This window comes from Microtus pennsylvanicus, chromosome 6 (genome assembly GCF_037038515.1).
Source record: "Microtus pennsylvanicus isolate mMicPen1 chromosome 6, mMicPen1.hap1, whole genome shotgun sequence".
NCBI lineage: Eukaryota > Metazoa > Chordata > Mammalia > Rodentia > Cricetidae > Microtus > Microtus pennsylvanicus.
This window is the reverse complement of record NC_134584.1, coordinates 43,475,765-43,497,563: the sequence shown is the minus strand read 5'-3', so window position 1 is coordinate 43,497,563 and position 21,799 is coordinate 43,475,765. Positions and strand designations below refer to the sequence as shown.

General features: G+C 40.3%; 1 protein-coding gene across 2 annotated transcripts in view; it reads right to left on the bottom strand.

Moving 5' to 3' along the window:
• Zswim6 (zinc finger SWIM-type containing 6) overlaps positions 1-21,799 on the bottom strand; it is a 171,398-nt gene that overhangs the window by 59,324 nt on the left and 90,275 nt on the right. For both annotated transcript variants that reach the window (XM_075976099.1, XM_075976100.1), the window contains exon 2: positions 8,550-8,906. In XM_075976099.1, coding sequence (XP_075832214.1) covers positions 8,550-8,906 — 357 coding nt within the window. The remainder of the gene's footprint in view (positions 1-8,549; positions 8,907-21,799) is intronic.

Genomic DNA, 21,799 nt, shown 5'->3' with positions numbered 1-21,799 from the left:
TCTAGTCAGAAAAATAATTAAAATTAGAGATACACAATAAAAACAAATTCAGATGGAAAAGACCTCTAAATGGGACACAGTATTGGATAAATGTACATGGTAATGAGAGAGAAAAAAATATAGAAAAAAGTAAAACAAAGTCTTTAAAGAAATAGAGCAAGGGAGTCATAGGTTAAAGGAGTAAAAATAATAAAATGAATATTAAACTTATAGAAAAAGTAACAGAGTAACAAAAATAAAACATGAATAAATGAAATATACACAGAGAATCTGGATTATGTATATTATTGTATTTCCTTTGAATTTTTTAGGTACAGAGAGACATTTCATTGTATGGGCTGCTAAATTAAACCAACATGCTTCTTTTAAAGGTATCAGAACTAGAGAATTTGGATTTAAGGATTTGTTGCTTTGGAAAAGAGGTCTTCTTTTGACTTCTTTTGAGAACCTGTGGAATCCTTCCAGACTAATGTAGTTTGATGGACCAAGAGCCCCCTGAAAGGTCGCCATGAACATTCCTAAAAATTACTTCCCCCAACAAAAAGAAGAAAGCAGTTTGGAGAAAACTATGCCCAAATTCCAAAATATTGTTTATAAATTTTTGTTTACATTTAAAGGGGGATGTGCTATAAAGATTTGCACTGGTATGAATTTTGTTTTAATGACAGAAATTTAAGGCCCATTTTGTTCATGTATATCTCTGCACTTGATTAAGGTATTGTGTTTGTGTAACTCATTTAAAATGCAATGTATAATTAAGAAATATAGGTTACTAGATAATCATCTTATAACAGTCAAGCTTCTAGCCATGTTAGTTATCTTTTTAGATATACAGAGATATGTTTCAGTTAGATAACCTTCATATCTTTCAGAAACCTTCAGAATATAGCATTTAAAGTGTCTTAAGATCTTAAAACTTTTTATGACTATGAGAAACATTTGCTCCTGGCAGCACCAATCTACTTCAAGAGGAAGATGGGCATCAAAGAGGCTCTTCATGGAGTATGTTAAGTCATTTGGAAAAGAAATTGCTCTTGCCTGGACTGTCTGATGATTTGCTGTATGAACTAAACATGTAGGACCCACAGAAAAATGACTACTGAAGTTGCCTAAAGAAGGTGAAACAGGGTTCCTGTTTCATCAAAGAACAGCCAGACATTATGCAGGACACAGAAGAAAGCAACTGATGAACTTTACCATTATGAGGCAGAACAGATCTTTGAATTTCCTGCTTCATGGAAAAGTCTGCTGGATACTATGGGCCAGTAGGTTGAAGATTGGATGACCCCCATGTTACAGAAGAATTTTGGGTGACTGTTCAGGCAGTGAGATGTCTCTGTCAACTCTAGAGTTTTGGAAGTTGCTTACAATGCACTTAGGTAATATTATATCCTGTTTACTTAGGTAATATTATATCCTTCTGGAGTCTTTGATGGAGTTAAAGAATAGAAAGTTATAATTATAGTTTTCCTTTGTTAAGATCAAAGATAAAGTAAATATAAATATTGTAACTAATTCTTTCTTGATACCTGTTTTGTTATATGTAATTTTACTGTGCTCAAGTTAAAACCTTCCTTTTTATTTAAACAAAAAAGGGGAAATGGTGTGGAAAGTCCTTCCGTATATGTTGTTTTTATTGGTTAATGAATAAAGAAGCTGTTTTGGCTTCTTTCATTCATTTATTGGTGTGATAAGACAGAAGAGAGCTGGGCGGTAAAACTAAACTGAATGATGGGAGAAAGAAGGCGGAGTCAGTGAGATGCCATGTAGCCACCAGAAGAGAGAGATGTGCCCTGGAACTTTGCCGTGGTGATACACAGATTAATAGAAATGGGTTAATTTAAGATGTAAGCTAGCTAGAAAGAAGCTTAAGGTATTGGCCAAGCAGTGTTTTAAAGTTTCTATGCGATTACTGTGGGTCTGAGCAGCTGGGAATGAATGAGAAACCTCCGACACACCCCTTCTTTCCTCTACCATGGTCCCCATGCTACCAACTTACTCAAGAGAGCTTGTCTTTTTCTACTTTCCATGTAGATTAGACGCATGTATGTCCCCCTTAGTGTCTTCATTGTTGTCTAGGTTCTCTGAGATTGTGAACTGTACGCTGGTTTTTCTTTGTTTTATGCCTCAACGCCACATATGAGTGAGTACACACGATAATTGTCAGAAATTTCCGGGTCTGGGTTACTTCACCCAAAATGATGTTTTCTAGCTCCATCCATTTACTCGTAAATTTAAAGATGTTGGGTTTTTTTCCGGCTGTGTTGTACTCCATTGTGTGAATGTACCACATTTTCCTTATCCATTCTTTGGTCGAGGGGCATTTAGGTTGTTTCCAGGTTCTTGCTATAACAAACAAAGCTGCTATGAACATAGTTGAGCACATGTCCCTGTGGTATCCTTTGGGTATGTACCCGAAAGTGGTATTGTTGGGTCTTAAGGAAGGTGTTTCCTAATTTTCTGAGAAATTGTCATACTGATATCCAAAGGGGCTGTACCAGCTTGCATTCCCACCAGCAATGGAGAAGTGCTCTCTTTACCCCTCAACCTCTCCAGCATAAGTTGTCATCAGTGTTTTTCATCTTGACCAATCTTACAGGTGTAAGATGGAATCTCAGAGTTGTTTTGATTTGCATTTCTCTGATGACTAAGGATATCAAACATTTTCCTTAAGTGTATTTCAGCCATTTTAGATTCCTCTGTTCAGAGTTCTCTATTTAGGTCTGTATCCCATTTTTTAATGGATTATTTGTTCTTTTGATGACTGATTTCTTGAATTTTTTTATATATTTTAGAGATCAGCTCTCTGTTCCATGTGGGGTTGGTGAGGATCTTTTCCCATTCTGTAAGCTGCCACTGTTTTCTTGCTGACCATGTCCTTTACTTTACAGAAGCTTCTCAGTTTCAGGAGGTCCCATTTATTCACTGTTTCTCTCAGTGTTGTGCTACTGGGGTTATATTTAGGAAGTGATCTCCTGTGCCAATGCGTTCAAGCATACTTCTTCCCACTTTCTCTTCTATGAGGTTCAGTGTGGTTGGCTTTATGTTGAAGTCTTTTATCCATCTGGACTTGAGTTTTGTGCATGGCAATAGATATGCATCTATTTTCATTATTCAACGTGTTGATATCCAGTTATGCCAGCACCATTTGTTGAATATGTTTTTTTTCCAATTTAGAATTTTTGCTTCTTTGTCAAAAACCAGGTGTTCGTAGGTGTGTGGATTGTATCTGAGTCTCTGATTCAGCTCCATTGGTCCTCCTGTTTTTATGTCAATACCAGGCTATTTTCAGTTCTGTAGCTCTATAGTAGAGTTTGAAGTCTGGGATTGTGATGCTTCCAGAAGTTCCTTTATTGTAAAAGATTGTCTTGGCTATTCTGGGTTTTTTGCTTTTCCATATGAAATTGAGTACTATTCTTTAGAGGTCTGTGAAGAATTCTGCTGAGATTTTGATGGGCATTGTATTGAATCTGTAGATTGCTTTTGGTAAGATTGCCATTTTTGCACTGCTAATTATACCTACCCAAGGGCATGGGAGATCTTTCCATTTTCTGGAGTCTTCTTCCAAAGAAACAGATTTTAAGAAGCATCAAGTAAATTCACAAGAAACAGAAAAAAATTAAAAAATTCTGTTACTTTAGCTGGGTTGTGGTGGCACATGCCTTTAGTTCTAACACTAGGGAGGCAGACTCAGGGGGATCTCCGTGAGTTCAAGGCCAGCCTGGTCTACAGAGCAAGTTCCAGGACAGGCTCCAAAGCTACAAAGAAACCCTGTCTCAAAAAATAAAACAAAAGATTAATTTAAGTTGAATCATACTTTCTTTCAAAAAGGACACAGATAAGCTAAGCATGTTATCATAAAACTGGTCAAAATAATTTAATCTAAATTCTATATTGACCCTATTTCTCTCTTGGTTAAAAGTGATACTTCCCCTTAAAGAAAAATTAAATCACCCCAATATTTAAGGAATTTTTCTCAAATGAAAAAATATAAGCACAAAACCATACAAAAAGTACTGTTTTGAAAAAAAGATTTAATTTGAAAAGAGAGTGTTTTATGTACAAATGTTTGAAGGCAGGTGAGACCACGTGGTCAAATAATTTTTAATTCCACCCTCTACCAAGTCATTAGGGCCTCCAGAGAATACATTTCCCACTTCATCATATAAGGATGTGGCCTGTTCTTACCTTCTTGAACATTGTCACGTTAGAGAGAAAGGCGGTAGACAGCTTGGGTAAATGGCCCACTTCCAGGCCCAAACTGGGGAGAAATTAAATAGCTGTAGTACAAACCACTCGGTTTTCGTCTCTCAAGAGCTCTTCTCATACAAAATTCTCTGAAAATTAGATTCCAAGCAAACCTCACTGTTCTTCCTAGTTCCCTTAAACACAACCTCAGAAATTCTGAAAGAAGTGTCATGTGAAAACATTTCTGCAAGTAATGATAGTTTGCAAGACTTCATTCGGAACACAATTTCAATATGGTAATGAACTAAAAGAACTTTTTAGATAAGAAAACTAGGGAACTGTTAACCTTCAAAGGAAGATAAATACATCAAATATATAGTTATTGATGGGACTTCTGGTTAAACTAAAACTGAGAGAACAAAGTGACTTTAATAGATTATTTGAATTAAGGAAAAAGAAAACAGAAAAAAGGAACTACATCCTATGTGTCAATGTCCACTGAACATTAATAAAAAGCCCTAAATCAGTGGTTCTCAACCTTCCTAACGCTGCGGACCTTTAATACAGTTCCCCATGTTGTGGTGACCCACCTACCTCCAGATACAAAATTATTTCAGTGCTACTTCATAAACTATAATTTTGCTACTGTAATGAATTAGATCATAATGTAATCTGATAGATAGGATATCTGATATACAATCACTGTGAAAGGACTGTTCGGCCTAAAGAGGGGGTGCCTCACACGTTGAGAACCACTGCCCTAAATGGGCAGCCTCTTGGGTGATCTGAATTTTCAGCAGCAAGGGACAGAAAGAGGCCACTATAGGTTGGAAGCCTACTTGAGAAGCTCTTGAATGCAAGTGTTTTCTGTGGGTCGCAGGTGGTTCTGCAGCACAGTTGTGCACACGCCTGCCTTTTAGCAGTGTCGGCCTCTTCCAGGTAAAACGCTTCCCACACCACCTGACAGCCACTTAAACAAAGCAGAGCCTGACATGGGGAGTGCCAGAAAAAAACGTGACTGCGAATTTGCCTCTGACATAAAAACCACAGGCACAGTACCGGAGACTTCTGAAGGAATGTTCCTAAGCAGCTCTATTGTAAACACGGCCCAGCATCGGCGGAGTGGACAGATAAACAGTGCCATTCTCTGGCAGTCTCACACCCAGAATACACCAACGCAATGTGTTGTCATCTGGTAATCACCAGCCACTGTGGCTACAGACTTGCAGGGTGACAGGGTGTTGGGGAATATTATTTTCAGTTGTGTGACTTTTGTTCCTGTTGCATTTGTTTAATTCTGTGAAGCTGTGTTACAGTGTGTCTCAAAAACACCTGATGGTCCTAATAAAGAGCTGAATGGCCAATGGCTTAGCAGAAACAAGGATAGGTGGGGCTGGCGGGCAGAGAGGATAAATAGGAGAACCTAGGAAGAGGAGGAGAAAGAGAACAAGGAGGAGGATGTCAGCAGCCAGCCACCCAGTCACCCAGCCAGCTACGAAGAAGGAAAGTAAGACATAAAGAAGAGGAAAAAAACCCAGAGGCAAACGGTAGTTGGGATAATTAGCTAAGAATAGCTGGCAAGCAACAAGCTAACCTAAGGCCAGGCTTTTATAACTAAGAATAAGCCTCCGTGTGTAATTTATTTGGGAGCTGGGCCCCTCAAAAAGAGTAGAGCAAAACTTCACAATAATTGGGGGTGTTGTAAGTATGAAACAGACACCAAATTTCAGTCTTCACATAAAAATATAAACTTCCCCAAATGATTATAATATCTTGCCAGCCTACAGAAACACACGCACGCACACACGTGCGAGCACACACACACATACACCTTTCACACCATCGCTGGCACCTAAAACATTTTGAACTACTGGTACTGTTTGTCATTTGACAACTTATCCTAACAGTATAAAATCATACTGATTCATTAAGAGGGAAATACTGAAATCTACTTACAAAATAATATTAAAAACCTAAAGTAAGTATGATAGTGATCTAAAAAATAACCATATTTTTGTTGAATATTTGGTAAAACAAATCAGAAAATGGAATTAAAATTAATTTTGCTTTTTATTTTTTAAATTGTTCCTATTGGGGCACACTGTATTTCTATTAAACAGGGAAGCATCAAAAAATACCAACAAACAAATTACAGGCACACCAAACAACACAGGTAAATTCTACTATTAAGACTTTAAGTGAGATGTATGGAAATCATACTGTATGATATATAGAGTTGAAAAACAGATCAAGCTAAGCCAGAATTTATGATGTAAAAATGCCACCACCAACAAGGAAATGATTACAATACAAATCTGGGGAGCCTGTTGGGGAAGGGCATGGAGACCGGACAAGTACTCAGAACTGGCTACTGCTTGGCCTACAAGCTGGTCTGCTGTATTTGCTAACTGTATTCTGACTTCATTACAGACTGCCATCTCCGTTTAAAAATGCCATACTGGGGCTTTCCATAAACATTTCTATTTGTGCCGTGGCATCGAAAAAAACTCACAAAAGTGAAAGAATAAGGTTGAATGACTTCCTATAACTCAAAAGAATGTAACTAAATAAATTTTAATAACATCAGGGCCCTGTGCTGCTTAGCCAAGATTGTAACATCTCAATGTATTTTTTTTGTTTTTATTATTTTTTTATTGATTTTCATTGAGCTCTCCATTTTTCTCTCCTCCCCTCTTTGCCTCTCCCTTGCCCTTCAACCCTCTCCCAAGGTTCCCATGCTCCCAATTTACTCAGGATATCTTGTCTTTTTCTACTTTCCATTGTTGTCTAGCTTTTCTGGGATTGTGATTTGTAGACTGTTTTTCTTTGCTTTATGTTTAAAAACCACTTATGAGTGAGTACAAATGATAATTGTCTTTCTGTGTCTGGGTTACCTCACTCAAAACGATGTTTTTTAGCTCCATTCATCTGCTTGCAAATTTCAAAGTGTCATTATTTTTTTCTGCTGTGTAGTACTCCATTGTGTAAATGTACCACATTTTCCTTACTCATTCTTTGGTCAAAGGGCATTTAGGTTGTTTCCTGGTTCTGGCTATGACAAACAGTGCTTCTAAGAACATAGCTGAGCACATGTCCTTGTGGCACTATTGAGCATCCTTTGAATATATACCAAAAGTGGTATTACTGGGTCTTGAGGAAGGAATATTTCCTAATATCTGAGAAATCGCCACACTGATATTCAAAGGGGCTGTACCAGCTTGCAATCCCACCAGCAATGCAGGAGTGTTCCCTTTACCCCACAACCTCTCCAGCATAAGTTGTCATTAGTGTTTTTTATCTTGGCCATTCTTACAGGTTTAAGATGAAATCACCTCACACCTCAATGTATTTCTAATTACAAAACTATTTCCAAATGTTTTAGAAGCACGAACAACTTGTGTTGAAGCCAGAAAGCCTTAGGTGACAATACCCAAGTTGCTACGCACCAGATTTGTTTGTTCTGTGTGCGGGTTTCTTTGCTTGTGAGACAGGGTCTCCCACTGATCTGAAATTTGGTAAGCAGACTAGGTAGGTTGGACAGCAAGCCCCAAGGATCTTATTGTGTTTGCCTCCCCCAAGTGCTGACTTCAAGCATGCTATCATGCCTGACTTTTTAAACATGGACTCTCGAAACATAACTACTCAGGTCTTCTTGCTTGCAAAATAAGTACTTTTAATGAACGAGCCATACACCCCCAATCTAGTATTACTTGTATTTTATTAGTATAATACATAGAAAAATATTGCTGGAAATTTCTGAATGGTTCCATATATTCTTTTGAGCTAATTTCAAAGAAAAAACTGTTTTTATTAAAGCTACATTTATAATAAACTCTTAAGTTGTAAAAGTTTTCTAAAGTTTATTTTCTTTTATAAGGCACTACTTAAAAAGCACTGGAAAGTAAAGTTTTTAAAGTCCAACACACACATATTCATGTGCTAAAGCCTATAAAATAAATAACAAGTGTTCTATTAAACACTAGTATTAAATGAAATGTTACTAAGCTAAATGAAGTGTAAGAATCAAGTTTTTGACCAAGGAGATTTTTCTGAGCACAAAGACCTTCTACTTCAGATGTGGCATGCATGTAATCACATGGAAGAGGGGAAGCTGGGCGGAAAGCTGAGGGGGGACAGCCCGACCCACACCTAACAAGATGCCATTAGCTAGCTCTCCCTAAAAGGGGCTAGCCTTCTAGCAAAAAATCCTGTTAAAGAATTGCTGTAGGATACAAAGCCAAGCTAATCTCTCTACCAAAGAGTATTACTGATGACTTATTTTTCATGCTTAATTCATTTTATGCATAATTGAACTGATAAATGAAAAATAATCCAGAGAAAATTGACACTGTCATACTCACCATGAACTTGGTTGATTTCTGAATTCTGGGAAAGAATTTCATCTGCTAGCTTCTGAGCAGTTGGCAAGACTTCGGTGTGGTGCACTGTGATCAAATACTGAACAAACTTCTGCAGCTGGTCTCTGTTCATCTGGAAGAGAGTCTCTGAGATGGGAAGGTGCAGTTTGACCTGATCTGGCTTGCGGATGCGGTATAAAGATAATGCCACAACATGGGCACAGTAAAATATGTCCTTGTTTCCACAGCTGCAGGTCACTGAGGTAATCTTGCAACGATCAAAGCTGATGGCCACGTTGCAAATGGTTTCTGGCTCCGACTGTACTGCGGGTTCCGTGACTGTGCCACTCAAGTGGAAACCTAGGAGACAAGACAGGGAAGATTCAGCTTCTGCACAAATACGCTAAGGGAAGTCCCAACTCTCAAGGGAAGTCCCAACTCTCTCAAACAGGTGGCTCTGGACAGCACAGCAGGGAAAAGAAGAGGTGGAAACAGGCAAGCCAGCATTAAACACTGGCTTCTCTACCGGGGATGAGAGACAAAGGATGATCAACAGCACCGAGGTACTCTGCACAGCAAAATCAACACTGACTGCAGCACACCCTTGACTGCTCATCACAGCACAGCAAGTAGCTACTTCGTTACTGTACTCGTGGCGAGACATGCACGACCAAGACCTAGAGCAGAGGGACACTAGGAGTCTTCCTTGTGGTATGCATATATTTTGAAGTGTCTATTACCTGCCTTATTCAGTTTTTTCCTCATCCAGACTGCCCTCTCCCTTCACATTCATTCCAGTCTGCCACAAAGCTACAAATCAACACTGCAAACGTTGGGGAGGTCCCTTTCACTAACTTTGACCAGAGAAACTTCTTAAAGTAATATTCTTTTCTGTAATATACATATGTATGTGTGTGTATGTATGTATGTACATTTACATATATATATAATATATGCCCCCAAATTGCAGTATCTTTCAATAGCTGCCATAGTCTCAGAGTGAGGCACAGCCCTGGGGGCGGGGGTAGAGCGCAAGGGGGCTGAACAGGCCAAAACTGCAGGCATCAGAGGCTTGGTACAGACAGAGACGTGCACATAGACAGGGACACCCCCGATAACCAGCCTATCAACTCAGAGTAACCATGGAGCGCCTGCAGGCCAGCATTAAGTAGACAGCCTGGGGGTGTCTATCTGCTCAGTACTTTAGAATCTCAAAACTCCGAATTCTGTCGACTGTTTGACACCACCGTGCATCAGTCCTGGTGGGGAGGGGGAATCTAACCAATACATAGGTGGGTCTTCGCCCTACAGGACTCTGTGCTAGCCAGAACTTTAGTTATTCTAGGGTGTAGATATAAGGAGAGAAATGCTAGGAAGGAAAAAATCCTTTGAATTAAATAGAAAACACAACAGAAAGCATCACCAGGAGATTAAAACAAGCTGACAAAAGGAGATCGCGAAGGAAGAAGAGGATGATAAAATACTACATTCAAACGGCAATAAAGGAAAAGAAAACCAAACTAGTGTAGCTGCAGTGGGTGGGGGAAGGAACACACCTAGTCCACACCTGAAAAGCCAAGTGGAGCACCAAAGACCTGTGACAGGAAGAACAAGCTGACAGTGTGACGGCAGCTCTGCAGACAGCAGGTGCGCCCTATACTGTCTCTGCACCAGCAGAAAGCGAGGGAGAGACGAGAGCCCCTCAGGTCCAGACTCCCCTTCAGGCTGCACACGCCTAGCAAACGACCCCTCACGCTGCACACACCTGCATCTCAACTTTTCAAGACAAGAATCCACCCTAGCATTTTCATTGCTTTTTTAGTATTATTTTCACCTCGTTATATTTTAAACATGAGACCTTTTTAGGAGATTCTGTTCATACTTTTATTCCCCTCCATTTGTCCATCTAATTTTATTCGCATGCTGTTTTTCAGCACTACAATTTTTTCCCTCTTCCCTTTCTCCTTCTCTTTCGCCCACTTTGATTCCCCTTGGATTTCCTCTAATAGAATGTTTACTTCATCTGAGGGCATCACAATACTTCACTTCCAGTCATACCACTGAGTCAAGTAACAGAAACCGTATGGTACTAGAAAAGACAAATGGAATAGAAGATCTAGAAGTGAGCCCATTCAGCCACAGCCATCTGATTTGGGGTGTCAAAAATACACATCAGAAAAAAAAGACACCCTCTTTAACACACACACACACACACACACACAATACAGAATGGATCAAAGGCTTCTGTGGGGAGTGGATCAAGTCCTGAGTGCATGTGCATTGTTGACATGATCACTAGAATAACAAGGACCTCATAAGCAAGGGAATGGTAAAGCCTTCCCTGGGTTAGGCTCAGAGGAAAGGCAAGACCTTCCTCTAGTCCAAGTACAATGTAACAAAAGATTGCCCTTTACCAGTGATGGAGACACAACCAACCACAGTGTCCTCCTCCCAATGAACATAACCTGAAACTGCTTCCCTACCACTAATACTATACGGCACCTTCTAATTTGATATGTATAATAAACTTCTTCAGCCACATAAAATAAACTCACTTCCCATGCAGCAGCAGATAATCAGCGAAGGCACCGAGCTTCTGGAGTGCTGATGTGTTTGCACCGGAGCACACAGCCCATCTGTCTCAGCTTCTCTGTGCATGTCTCTGATACATCCACGGTTCAAGTCCAAAGTCATGCAAGTCAAGGCCGACCTTAACTGTAAGACTTAACACTTTGCAATTGCTTAAGGAAAGCACTTCAAGATATAGGCATAGACAAGAACTCTAATGGCAAGAAATAACCCCAAGACTAACAAATGAGGTTATACAAAACTAAAGGGCTTCTGCACAGCATAAGCAGTAACTACCAGCAAGAGGAAATTAACAGCTAGAATATTTATGGAGCCACAAAAACTAAACAACAAAAATACAATTGAGAACTGAAATGAAAGTTCTCAATATATGTATTGTATGTATGTATGGTAGTAACTGAAAACGTGTGTTCAACACCCTTAACCATCAGAGAAACAGGTCACCCCAGTCAGAAGTGTTGTCATTGAGAAAACACAAAACAACAAATGCTGGCAAAGACAGAGGATAAAGGCAACCTTTGTACACTTCTGGGGAAATGTAGTCTGCCACAGCCCTACAGAAGACAACAAAACCAACTACCAAGACCCAGCTGGACTACTTTCTGGGGTCACACCCAAAGTCAATATAGCACAACAGACACTTGTACAGCCATGCTTATTTCTGGGGTATTTACAATAGAAATAAGAAACAGAACCAAGCTCAAGTCCATCAGTGGGGGAATGGCTAAAGAAAACCGGGTATACATAGAGAATGGAATTTTATTTGGACATAAAAAACAAAAGCAAACAAATGAAATCATAGCATTTGCAGGCAAATGGACGGATGGAACTAGAGATCACTGTTAAGAGAGATTCAGAAGCAAATATACAGTGTTTTAGCTTGTATACACAGAATCAACACTGTGTGCGTGCGTGTGTGTGTGTGTGTGTGTGTGTCTAAGCAAAATTAAGGGAGGAAAATGGGGGAAGTGACAGCAATAGAAGGTATGTGATATAAAAGTGGAAGGGAGCCTTCTTTGGGGACAGATGGAAGCCATCAAGAGAAGGGTGGGAGGATGGCTGTGGGCTAAAGGAAACTAAGTATAATGATATATATGCATGAAAATTTTAAAAAAATACTTGAAAAAATATTTGACTCTACAAGATATAATTTTAGAAAATAAATCACAAAAAACAAGACTCACAGAGCGAACTGTTTCCACATCACAGCATCCTATTAGTCTCCACGTCTCAGCCTCCAGGAACAGAAGGAAACTGAAAGGCCGTGCAGCACCAAGCAGGCCTTGGGATAGAGACTTTGCCCTACACGGGTGCTGTATCTTAGATGCTGTGTGCCTTGAACGCATTATTCGGCCTTCTTGAGTCTCACTTTATTTGTGTATGTACGTGGCTAGAAACATGTTGCAAGGCTGGTTGGGGGATTAAAGTGAAATAACATGTGTAAAGCACCTGGCACATAGTAAAAGTGCTCATTAAATTTTATTTCCCTTTCCTTCCCTTCCCAGCTGGAGAAACAGAGGGGTGTGGACATGTTCCCTTCATCCATAACACTTTCTTTTTCTAAGCTACTGGAATCTTGGGGGAGGAGGTTGCTTTCATAGGCTGACTTGGGAAATAAAGAGAAATCACAAAGCTTTTTGAGGCAAGAGACCAGGGAAACACTAGAGGAATCATTCTTACTCGAGAACAAAACTGAAAGGCTTAAGTCACTTGTATCTCTGCTCAATCCAGCTCTTCCTGTTTCCCTACTTAATACTGTGTTAATTTTATATGCAGAGAAACTAAAATAAAAAAAAAACACTAGGATCAAAAACCCATTGCCATTGTTCTTGAGTTCTCAGTAGTCCTCATTGTCCGCTATGTTCAGCGAGTCCGGTTTTATCCCAGGCTTTTTCAGACCCAGGCCAGCTGGCCTTGGTGAGTTCCCGATAGAAATAAATTAAAAAATAAAAAAATAAAACACTAGGGAGAACACTTTTAAATTAATTGTAGGTTTGTAAATATTATAATGCATTGAGTCTCAAAAGAGTGATACTAAACTCCCTCCGAAATCCTCCAGAGCTTCTCAGAGCATCCATGATAACGAAATCTCTCATAATTACACCTGATACTAGTGACCTTTTACACCGTCTCTCCTCAGTGCATATTTAGTTCTAAGAGGCTGACATGATGTGGGCTACCGTAACAGAGACAGATAAATAAGGGCAAACATTAAAGAGATTTGCACAAACACAGATAATGTCACTCATTTCAGTAAAATATTCTTATTGGGAGTTACAGGGTTTTTTTTTTAATAAAGATTTTATTTCTATTAACATATACTCACTACTATTATTGCATAAACATGCATTTCAATTTATTTACAGGTTTTAATTTGAAACACAGTATTTTAACGTTTCCATTGTTGGAATAAAACATCATGACCACAAACAGCTTGAAGAGGAAAGGGTTTATTTCATCTTACAACTATCGGGTCACAGTTCATCACTGAGGGAAGTCCAGGCAGGGATCACAGCAGGAGCCTGGAGGCAGGAACTGAAGCAGAGCCCAGGAAGGAACAAACACTTGCCTACTGGCTTGCTCCTCATGGCTTGCTCAGTTTTTCTTCTAAACAATTATGACTACCTGCCCAGGAGTGGCAATGCCCAGAGTGGGCAGAACCTTTCCACATCAATCATCAATCAAGGAAATGCCCCACAGGGTTGCCTATGGGCCAATCTTATGGAGACTTTTTCTCAATTGAAGTTCTCTCTTCTCAGACAACCCTAGCTTCTATCTAGTTGGCAAAACAAACAAACAAAACGACTACTGGAACACAAAGTTAACGTCAATAGTTACTAACCCCATAAACAAAAGCCTTAAGGAATTTCTCAAGAGACCCAAAGGCTCATTATATATAATGCCCTGAAGAAACAGTTCAATGGAACTTTGTAACAGTATTTACAATTGGATTACTTTTTCAAAACTTATATTCATTTATTTATGTGTCTGTATCTATGTGAGTGTACCCCTGTGTGTCGGCAGGGACTCACAGGGTTGCAGGTGGTTGTGAGACACCAAACATGGAGGCTCCCCCCCACCCCCGAATGCTCCGGAAGAGCAGCAAGTGCTCTTAATTACTGAGCCACCTCTCCAGCCCTAGCACTTGGATCTTAATGCAACAGACCGATAGTTAATATACTCAGTAGAGAAACAGGAAAGGGGCAGATTTCTCACACATGAACACAATCAAAATCTTAGCAAAGATGAAAGAAAACTTCAATTCTTCACTGACAGTAAAAAAGCATTTCAATCTTGAAAGAGTCTTATCATCTTTGAGTAGGGGGGAAGTGTTAAGTTTCAAAGGGGACAGAGACCCATGACATCACAGCTATTTTAGAACACACCAGAAAGTTCCAAAGTTTGGTCTTTTGCACATCTTGGTCTATGTGCCCAGCTAGCTGAAAAATGGTTATGAACTCAAGGCATTAGAAAATCTCTACGCTAGAATAAACTGGCAGACATGAAATAAACACACAGGCCTGAAACCATTCCTTCCATGGCACATTCTTTTCAGGAACAAAAAAAAAAAAAAATGTGCCGCTGCATGAAGCGCTAGAGTAGCATATTCTTCGTTAGAGAATTTAACAGAAGCAGTGGTGTAGGACTTACGCAAATACATCTTTCACCCCTTTCCTACATAAAAAGAACCCCTGGGGAAATTAAAAGCAGGAAGCAAGGCAATGCAATGTTATGGCTGAAAGGGTGGCCAGCGTGGGGAGGGTTTTTCCCCCATCTTCTGAAAAGCCAGGTCTAAGAATGCAAAGGTGTTAGCATGTAATGCTCTCATACATATGAAAAACCAGGTCTAAGAATGCAGAGGTATTCACATGTAACACTCTCACATGTTATGAAAAGCTAGGTCTAAGAATGCAGAGGTGTTTGCATGTAACGCTCTCATGGCACATATGAAAAGCTAGGTCTAAGAATGCAGAGGTGTTCGCATGTAACGCTCTCATGGCACATATGAAAAGCTAGGTCTAAGAATGCAGAGGTGTTCGCATGTAACGCTCTCATGGCACATATGAAAAGCTAGGTCTAAGAATGCAGAGGTGTTCGCATGTAACGCTCTCGTGGCAGCGTATGTGTTACCTAGCACACTAGTCCGGCTCAATATGTCATAACCAGGATGGATTTATGACTGATAAAGGAGATGAGGCAATCCTTCCCCCACCCCAATCTAACAGTAAACTTTTCCTAACTGAAAACTACTGCACACAATCCAATAACCTGCACTGCGATGATCAGTGTGCAAACAAATGTTTCATTCAAATCATGCAGAATCTCCAGACCAGCGGTACAGACAGTAGGGGGCCCAAGACAGAGACAATAAATGCAATTTAAAAACCAACTTATCTACAATATCATATTCCTTCTTTAACTACATAATTTTCTCAAAGGGAAATCCTAAATTAAAGACATTGCATCCTGTGAGCTGGCTAATTAAATCCTCTAGCCCTATTTTCTAATACTAAGCTTAACAGCTTATAGAAAGACACCGGGAGATTTTGCTGGTAATTGCTGATGAAGTAGTTCCATCTTTTTGAAAAATTATTTTTTAAAGGAAAAGCTTTATTTTAGGTCCAACTTCAGAATAACTGTTTGAAACAGACTCACTCACTTGTACACTTCATTAATATTTGAGAAAGATAATGGCAAATTTATGCAACGGCCAGACTGTGAAGCACAGCACACCATCTAAACAACATCAAAGTTTACGGAGCATGCCCTGGACAGCCCTAACCAAGAGCTCCAGCAGCACTCTGCATTATTGCTTTTGTTTCCTCATTAATGTGAATTCTTACACCATGTCATACAGAGATCCAGTTAATAATCAGATACCTATGTGTTAGCCATGAGTGGCATTAGTTAGTTAAAACTCTTCCTAAGAGAAGAAACCCACCAACTTGGTTCTTTGTAACCAGCACACAGATGACAGAACAAAACTAGACACTGCATCAGCCTGTGTTAGCCTAAAGCCTTAGCAGACACTTTCTCAGGGGTGTGTCTGCGGGGCAGCAATCACTGCTCAGTCAGAGAAGCTGGGCAGCCAGGAGAGGGCTGGAACAAACAAGTCAGAATTTCTCCTCTTCGAGGTGCTTAGCGATGTAAATGTAATCTTTCCTCTGATGCCAACCTTTTCTGATCCAAGTAAAGCAGTTCTGGTTTTTTACCCTTCTCAAGAGAGGCAGCCAAGCAGCCCTTCCCCTCCAGGTAGCACCACCTGCACCGCCCTCGCAGCCCCTAACCCTTTCTTACTCCCTCTAGAGCCTCTCTCCTGGGTCTCTGACCTATCAAGTGCAGATGAAGTTTATTAGTGCCTTTGTTGTCCCAGCCACAACTCTTGGTACAACCTCACACCTCTTTCTTGCCTCCCAGGGCTCAGAGGCCAACAGAGACCACAGAAGACCTGAACCTGTTCATTTCCTGTTTTGCTCACAGCCCTCAGAAATACTTGACTATTTCCTTCATCAGTAGGGGCAGAGGGGAAATACCAGAGACAGTTGTTTACCAAACCAAGTGGTAAGGAGAGTGTGGTCTCAAAATCGGGAGGGGAGGATGCAAGCCAAATCCTGTTTCCCAAAAACTGAAGTTCTGGCCTAACTTCAACCTGAGCGTGAGCCCTGGTGGTTGGAACCTAACCCAGGCTCCAGGTCTATTTATCAGTTTCATCATCAGGATAAAATGCAAGCATAAGATTCCTTTTCAGACCGGGTCTTTGAAGAGAAAGTGAGATGCTTTTGGTGAGGCAGTGGTAGAGCATACTTTGGATGAAGCAGGCCCCTCAAGGAGGGAAGAAACAAGGAGTTCCTGGGATTCAAATGACAAGTCTTCACAAATGCAACCTTTCTGTACCAGCAGAAATAATTCTAAAACATGAGGAGACTAACAGATACAGATCCTTTATATGTAGACACGACTAAGATTTAGGACTCTTGTAAACCGTGTCATGAGTCCATTTCTACCCAAGATCCACAGCTCTTAGAACAGCCTAGGCCCTGGACAAAGTAACAACTAAAGGAACTTACTAGGGTCTTCCAAGCAATGCCTGCCTCACATCGTTTAAGTTACCAAAAAATTAAACACTTTGGCCTCCAGTGCATGAAACTTCAAATGAACTGAACTATTTTAAGATGGCCCCTCTCTTTCACTCCGAATTAAACTGGCAGCTCGGACACAGACGGGGTCTGCAATGTTCATGCCACAGAGGACCTTCTCAGAGAACATACGGGTTAGAAGAGTCTGTAAGATGAAAGAACCCAAGAACATTCTTGGCATGTGAAATGCACAGGCTGGTGGTCCTCAGCTGGAATGCATGTGGATCATGTGGAGAACCAATGATAACAAACATGACCAGGCCCACACATGCTCATTGCTGCTGGGCTGGGAACCAGAACCACTGACCTAGAGGATTCTAATTACAGCCCAAACAAGACTCTTCTCTTCAAAATACTGGAGTAAACACAGCAAGGGGGACAAAAGAAGAATACACAATTCCTTATACAAGAATTTCAAGGGGGCTTCATATGTGGCCGCAGGGTAAAGCACATGGCTAGCACATACAAGTTCACCTGGAGAAGTCTCAGCACCAAAAAGGCACCAAATGTGCATCTGTAACTTATTATGTAATCAAATGTTCCCACTTTATCAGGTGTGGGAGAGTAAGAAGGGGGCAAAAATAATATTTTCTAGTAATACACATTATCAGTGTGATCGTTAATACTTATTGCCACACCACCATAAATAAGACTTTGATTAAATATAAATCAAAATATAAAAATAGGCCTTTATTAATCAGAGTCTTTTTCTTTTACAAAGAGATTGTTGTACAATGCCCATGGGATGCCCCATAATTGAAGGGGTTTTATATACTAGAACAATTCAATTAATGAAAATACCAGCAACTCCTGGTAACACATTTTTGCCGAAGGCAAAGGCTCTACCACATGAAAAAGGCGAACAGGAGGCTGTGCAACAGCAGGTCGGGCTTGCATTTCAGAAGAAGCAGAGCCTCTACGCATGACCAGCATTCCCGAGCGCCCTGGCACCTTACCTCAAGGACCTTAGGAACGTCACCTGGCTTTACATCTTCCATAGCAAAGCAAGCTAAGAGCAGCATGTGCTTGCTGTAAGGATGAAATGAGAGCTGATGTGTACGTAAAGCACGCGGTCCTCCTGCGGAACACTAGCTACCACCACTGCTGTCATGCAATGCCACATGCTCCGGGAAGCTTGGCGTTTTCAACATGTGCATGAAAACCCCAGCCTATGCCAGTGGGCACACCTGCTGCTAGAAATGCCATGTTCCTGAGAACACACACAATTCTACTAGACAAGCAGACAAGGACTGTCTATCATAGTGACTCACAGCCTAGCAAACTCCTAACTCCATTAATAACATCCCATTTTTCCTTTCTCCATTTTTATAGCACATTCTTACAATGTGATCTGTTTCAAACAAGGAGAAAAGGAGACTCAGGATTTGATTTTGACTCCAAATAATTTTCAACTTCAGTAAGTATGTATGTTACTTTCAAGATAATTCTACTAAAATATAAGGTGCCCTTTTATCCCTAACCTTGGGACTTTTCATGAGGAATGTATTTTTACAGTTCAAATTTGTCCTGTAATTGAGTCAAAGTCTAATAAAAATTGGATGCTACAGTTAAAAGATTCATGGTTGTCAAACAATGACTACAGCACTGTATTCCCAATAACTTGTGTCCTGACAAGCCAGAATGCCACCTCTCCCTGAAGATACTAAGAACACTACCTAAGTTAGTGTCTGTCCCTGACTGCAGAGATCCAGCCGAGAAGAAGACCAGCTCTACTCTGTGTGACCATCTGCAGGACCGGCAAGGTGAATACAGTTACAGTTATGCCTTGGGTGTGGGATGTTTTAAACTAAGCACAGTGATAAAAGAGAAGCTGAAACAGATCGTCGATAATACAAAGGCATTCCCACCCACAGTGTACCCTGTTTTAGTTGGTATGGGGGAACTTCTGCATATTTATAAGGAAAAAAAACTTTGCTTTAACTATAATTATAAAAATGTTCAAGATATTTCTGAATGAAGACTTTGACATATAAATGATTTCTAGAACATGTCTGGAAGTCTGGTAATGACATCATACACATCACGAAGTTTGCCAACTTTCCCAGTGGCTCTTCTTAATACTGACTGAGGCTTACCTTACGGTTTAGCAATGGTTCAGAAGTGGATTACATGGACCATGGGCAAAGGAGGCCAAAAAAAAAGATGAAACCCATGATTTCTACTGCTATCTAATTTGAGCCCCAGGAGCTACACATTTCTTGTTCCCTGCTCCCCTCACAATGAGAAACACATATGAAGGTGATCTCTATACATTACAGAGGTAAACCGCAGAAATGGCAGTATACCCACAGCAGGAAGATGTGACACACAGTCAAATGGCACAAGGTCTTTGATTAGCTCTGGTTACTAACGGTCATCTTTTTTTTTTTATAAATTTATTTATTTATTAAAGATTTCTGTCTCTTCCCCGCCACCGCCTCCCATTTCCCTCCCCCTTCCCCAATTAAGTCCCCCCCCCAGCCCGAAAAGCAATCAGGGTTCCCTGTCCTGTAGGAGGTCCAAGGAACCCCCACCTCCATCCAGGTCTAGTAAGTTGAGCATCCAAACTGCCTAGGCTCCCACAAAGCCAGTGCATGCAGTAGGATCAGAAACCCATTGCCATTGTTCTTGAGTTCTCATTAGGACAATGAGGACTAACGGTCATCTTAAATGACAACTTTTCCTCAAAGAAGGGGACAAAGGATAAATTCTGCAAAAGCAGTGGTCACATGTTTCACTGCAATCTTTAAGCTTTCAAAGAAAATATAAAATGAAGTGCATATTGGGTTTTTACATAAATAATTTTATTCAATTTTTTTTAAATAATTGAGATTAAAGTTTTGTTTTGTTTTTCCCTAAGGTAGGTGACCAAAACCAAATAATAATAATATTAATAATAATAATAATAATCACATGGCAGAAGTACAGGTTTACACAAAATACCTAAAATAATACAGTAGCATTCTTTTAATATCCCATTAAAGAGGGAATGAGCCCATGGTCGCTTGACTACCTGCATACCTAAAAAGTTGCATTTTTTCCTCTGAACTCCCATTATAGCATCATGCACATGCATGGCCATACTGCTTCACAGCCAAACCCATGTCCCGCCATTTGGTGACAGGCAATGTTCAGGTCTCCAAGAGATGCCTTAGTGGACAGCAGAAAGGTTCCCATGCTAATAAGTCACTGGATCCCTGGACAATATGATAGCTAAGAAATTAGACTGGAGCTAAATTCAGATATAACCTCTGTTTCCCCGTGCTGTGTTCTGTGCGTTGGGATGAAGAAGGCAAACTCTTTTTACGGCTCAACTATAACTTTATGGTGGGAGGTTTTTAAAAAGTCTAAGATGTTGCATTAGAGTTTACACTACATAATGAGACTCACAGGCCTGATCATGGTCAGCTAAAGTTAAGATCCAGGTGGCACTTAAAGTAGCTGAAACAGCTGGCATGGTAGTAAATGCCTACAACCCCAGGCCTCGAGAGGTGCAGGCAGAAGGATCAAATGTTGAAGGTCATTCTCCACTATGGTGTGAAGCGAGCACCAGCAGCATGAGACCCTATCTCAAAAGCAATCAAACGAAGTATCAAAAATAGCCCTTACCATACTATATACAGGCAGTATTTGCAAATGAGTTAGCTATTATGTTTATGCACGTGCCTGTTTGGGGATGTGGATATAACAATGTCCAGAGGCCAGAAGAGGGCAGTGGATCTCCTGAAGGTGGAGTTGCAGGAGGCTGTGAGCCACCTGAGTGAGAACCAAAGTCAGGTCCTCTGAAAGAGCACCAAGTACCCTTAACTGACGAACCTCCTGTCCAACTCCAAAATTTTAATTTAATAGCAGGTTAAATGAAAACCAGTAAGTCAGACTGCTCCATTGCAGAGAACTAAAAAGAAAAAAAAAAAGATCTGAAAAAAGCAAGCCTTATCCAGGAAGCATGAAGTGATGGAATAGTTACCAAGAATTAACCCCTTATTAATAGAAAAGATTTCTTACTGTAATTGTTTCAAAATGTCAAAAATGTCAACACTATTGCACACTACTTTATATAACAATTTGCTTTTATTTCTTCTGAAAACCAAGCATTTGTTATGTAAATGAATATATTCTATTTTAGCACAGAAGAGTAACTGGAATATTGCTGATAATTCAAAAAAAAAATCAGTCATTGGACCAAGGTCTAACTACAACTCTAGATCTCTGACACATCTCTAGAGACCTAGTAAACAGCCTGAACAGGAATCTCTTTACTGCCTTGGATTCCTTAACATTGCAGAGTAAGGCCATGGGACAGACAATTCAGTTCAAACCTATCTGATCTTGGAAATGCCTTCTTCCTCCCAAAGCACAGAACACAGCACGGGGAAACAGAGGTTATATCTGAATTTAGCTCCAGTCTAATTTCTTAGCCATCATATTGTCCATGACTTATTAACATGGAAACCTTTCTGCTGTCCACGAAGGCATCTCTTGGAGACCTGAACATTGCCTGTCGCCAAATGGCGGGGCATGGGTCTG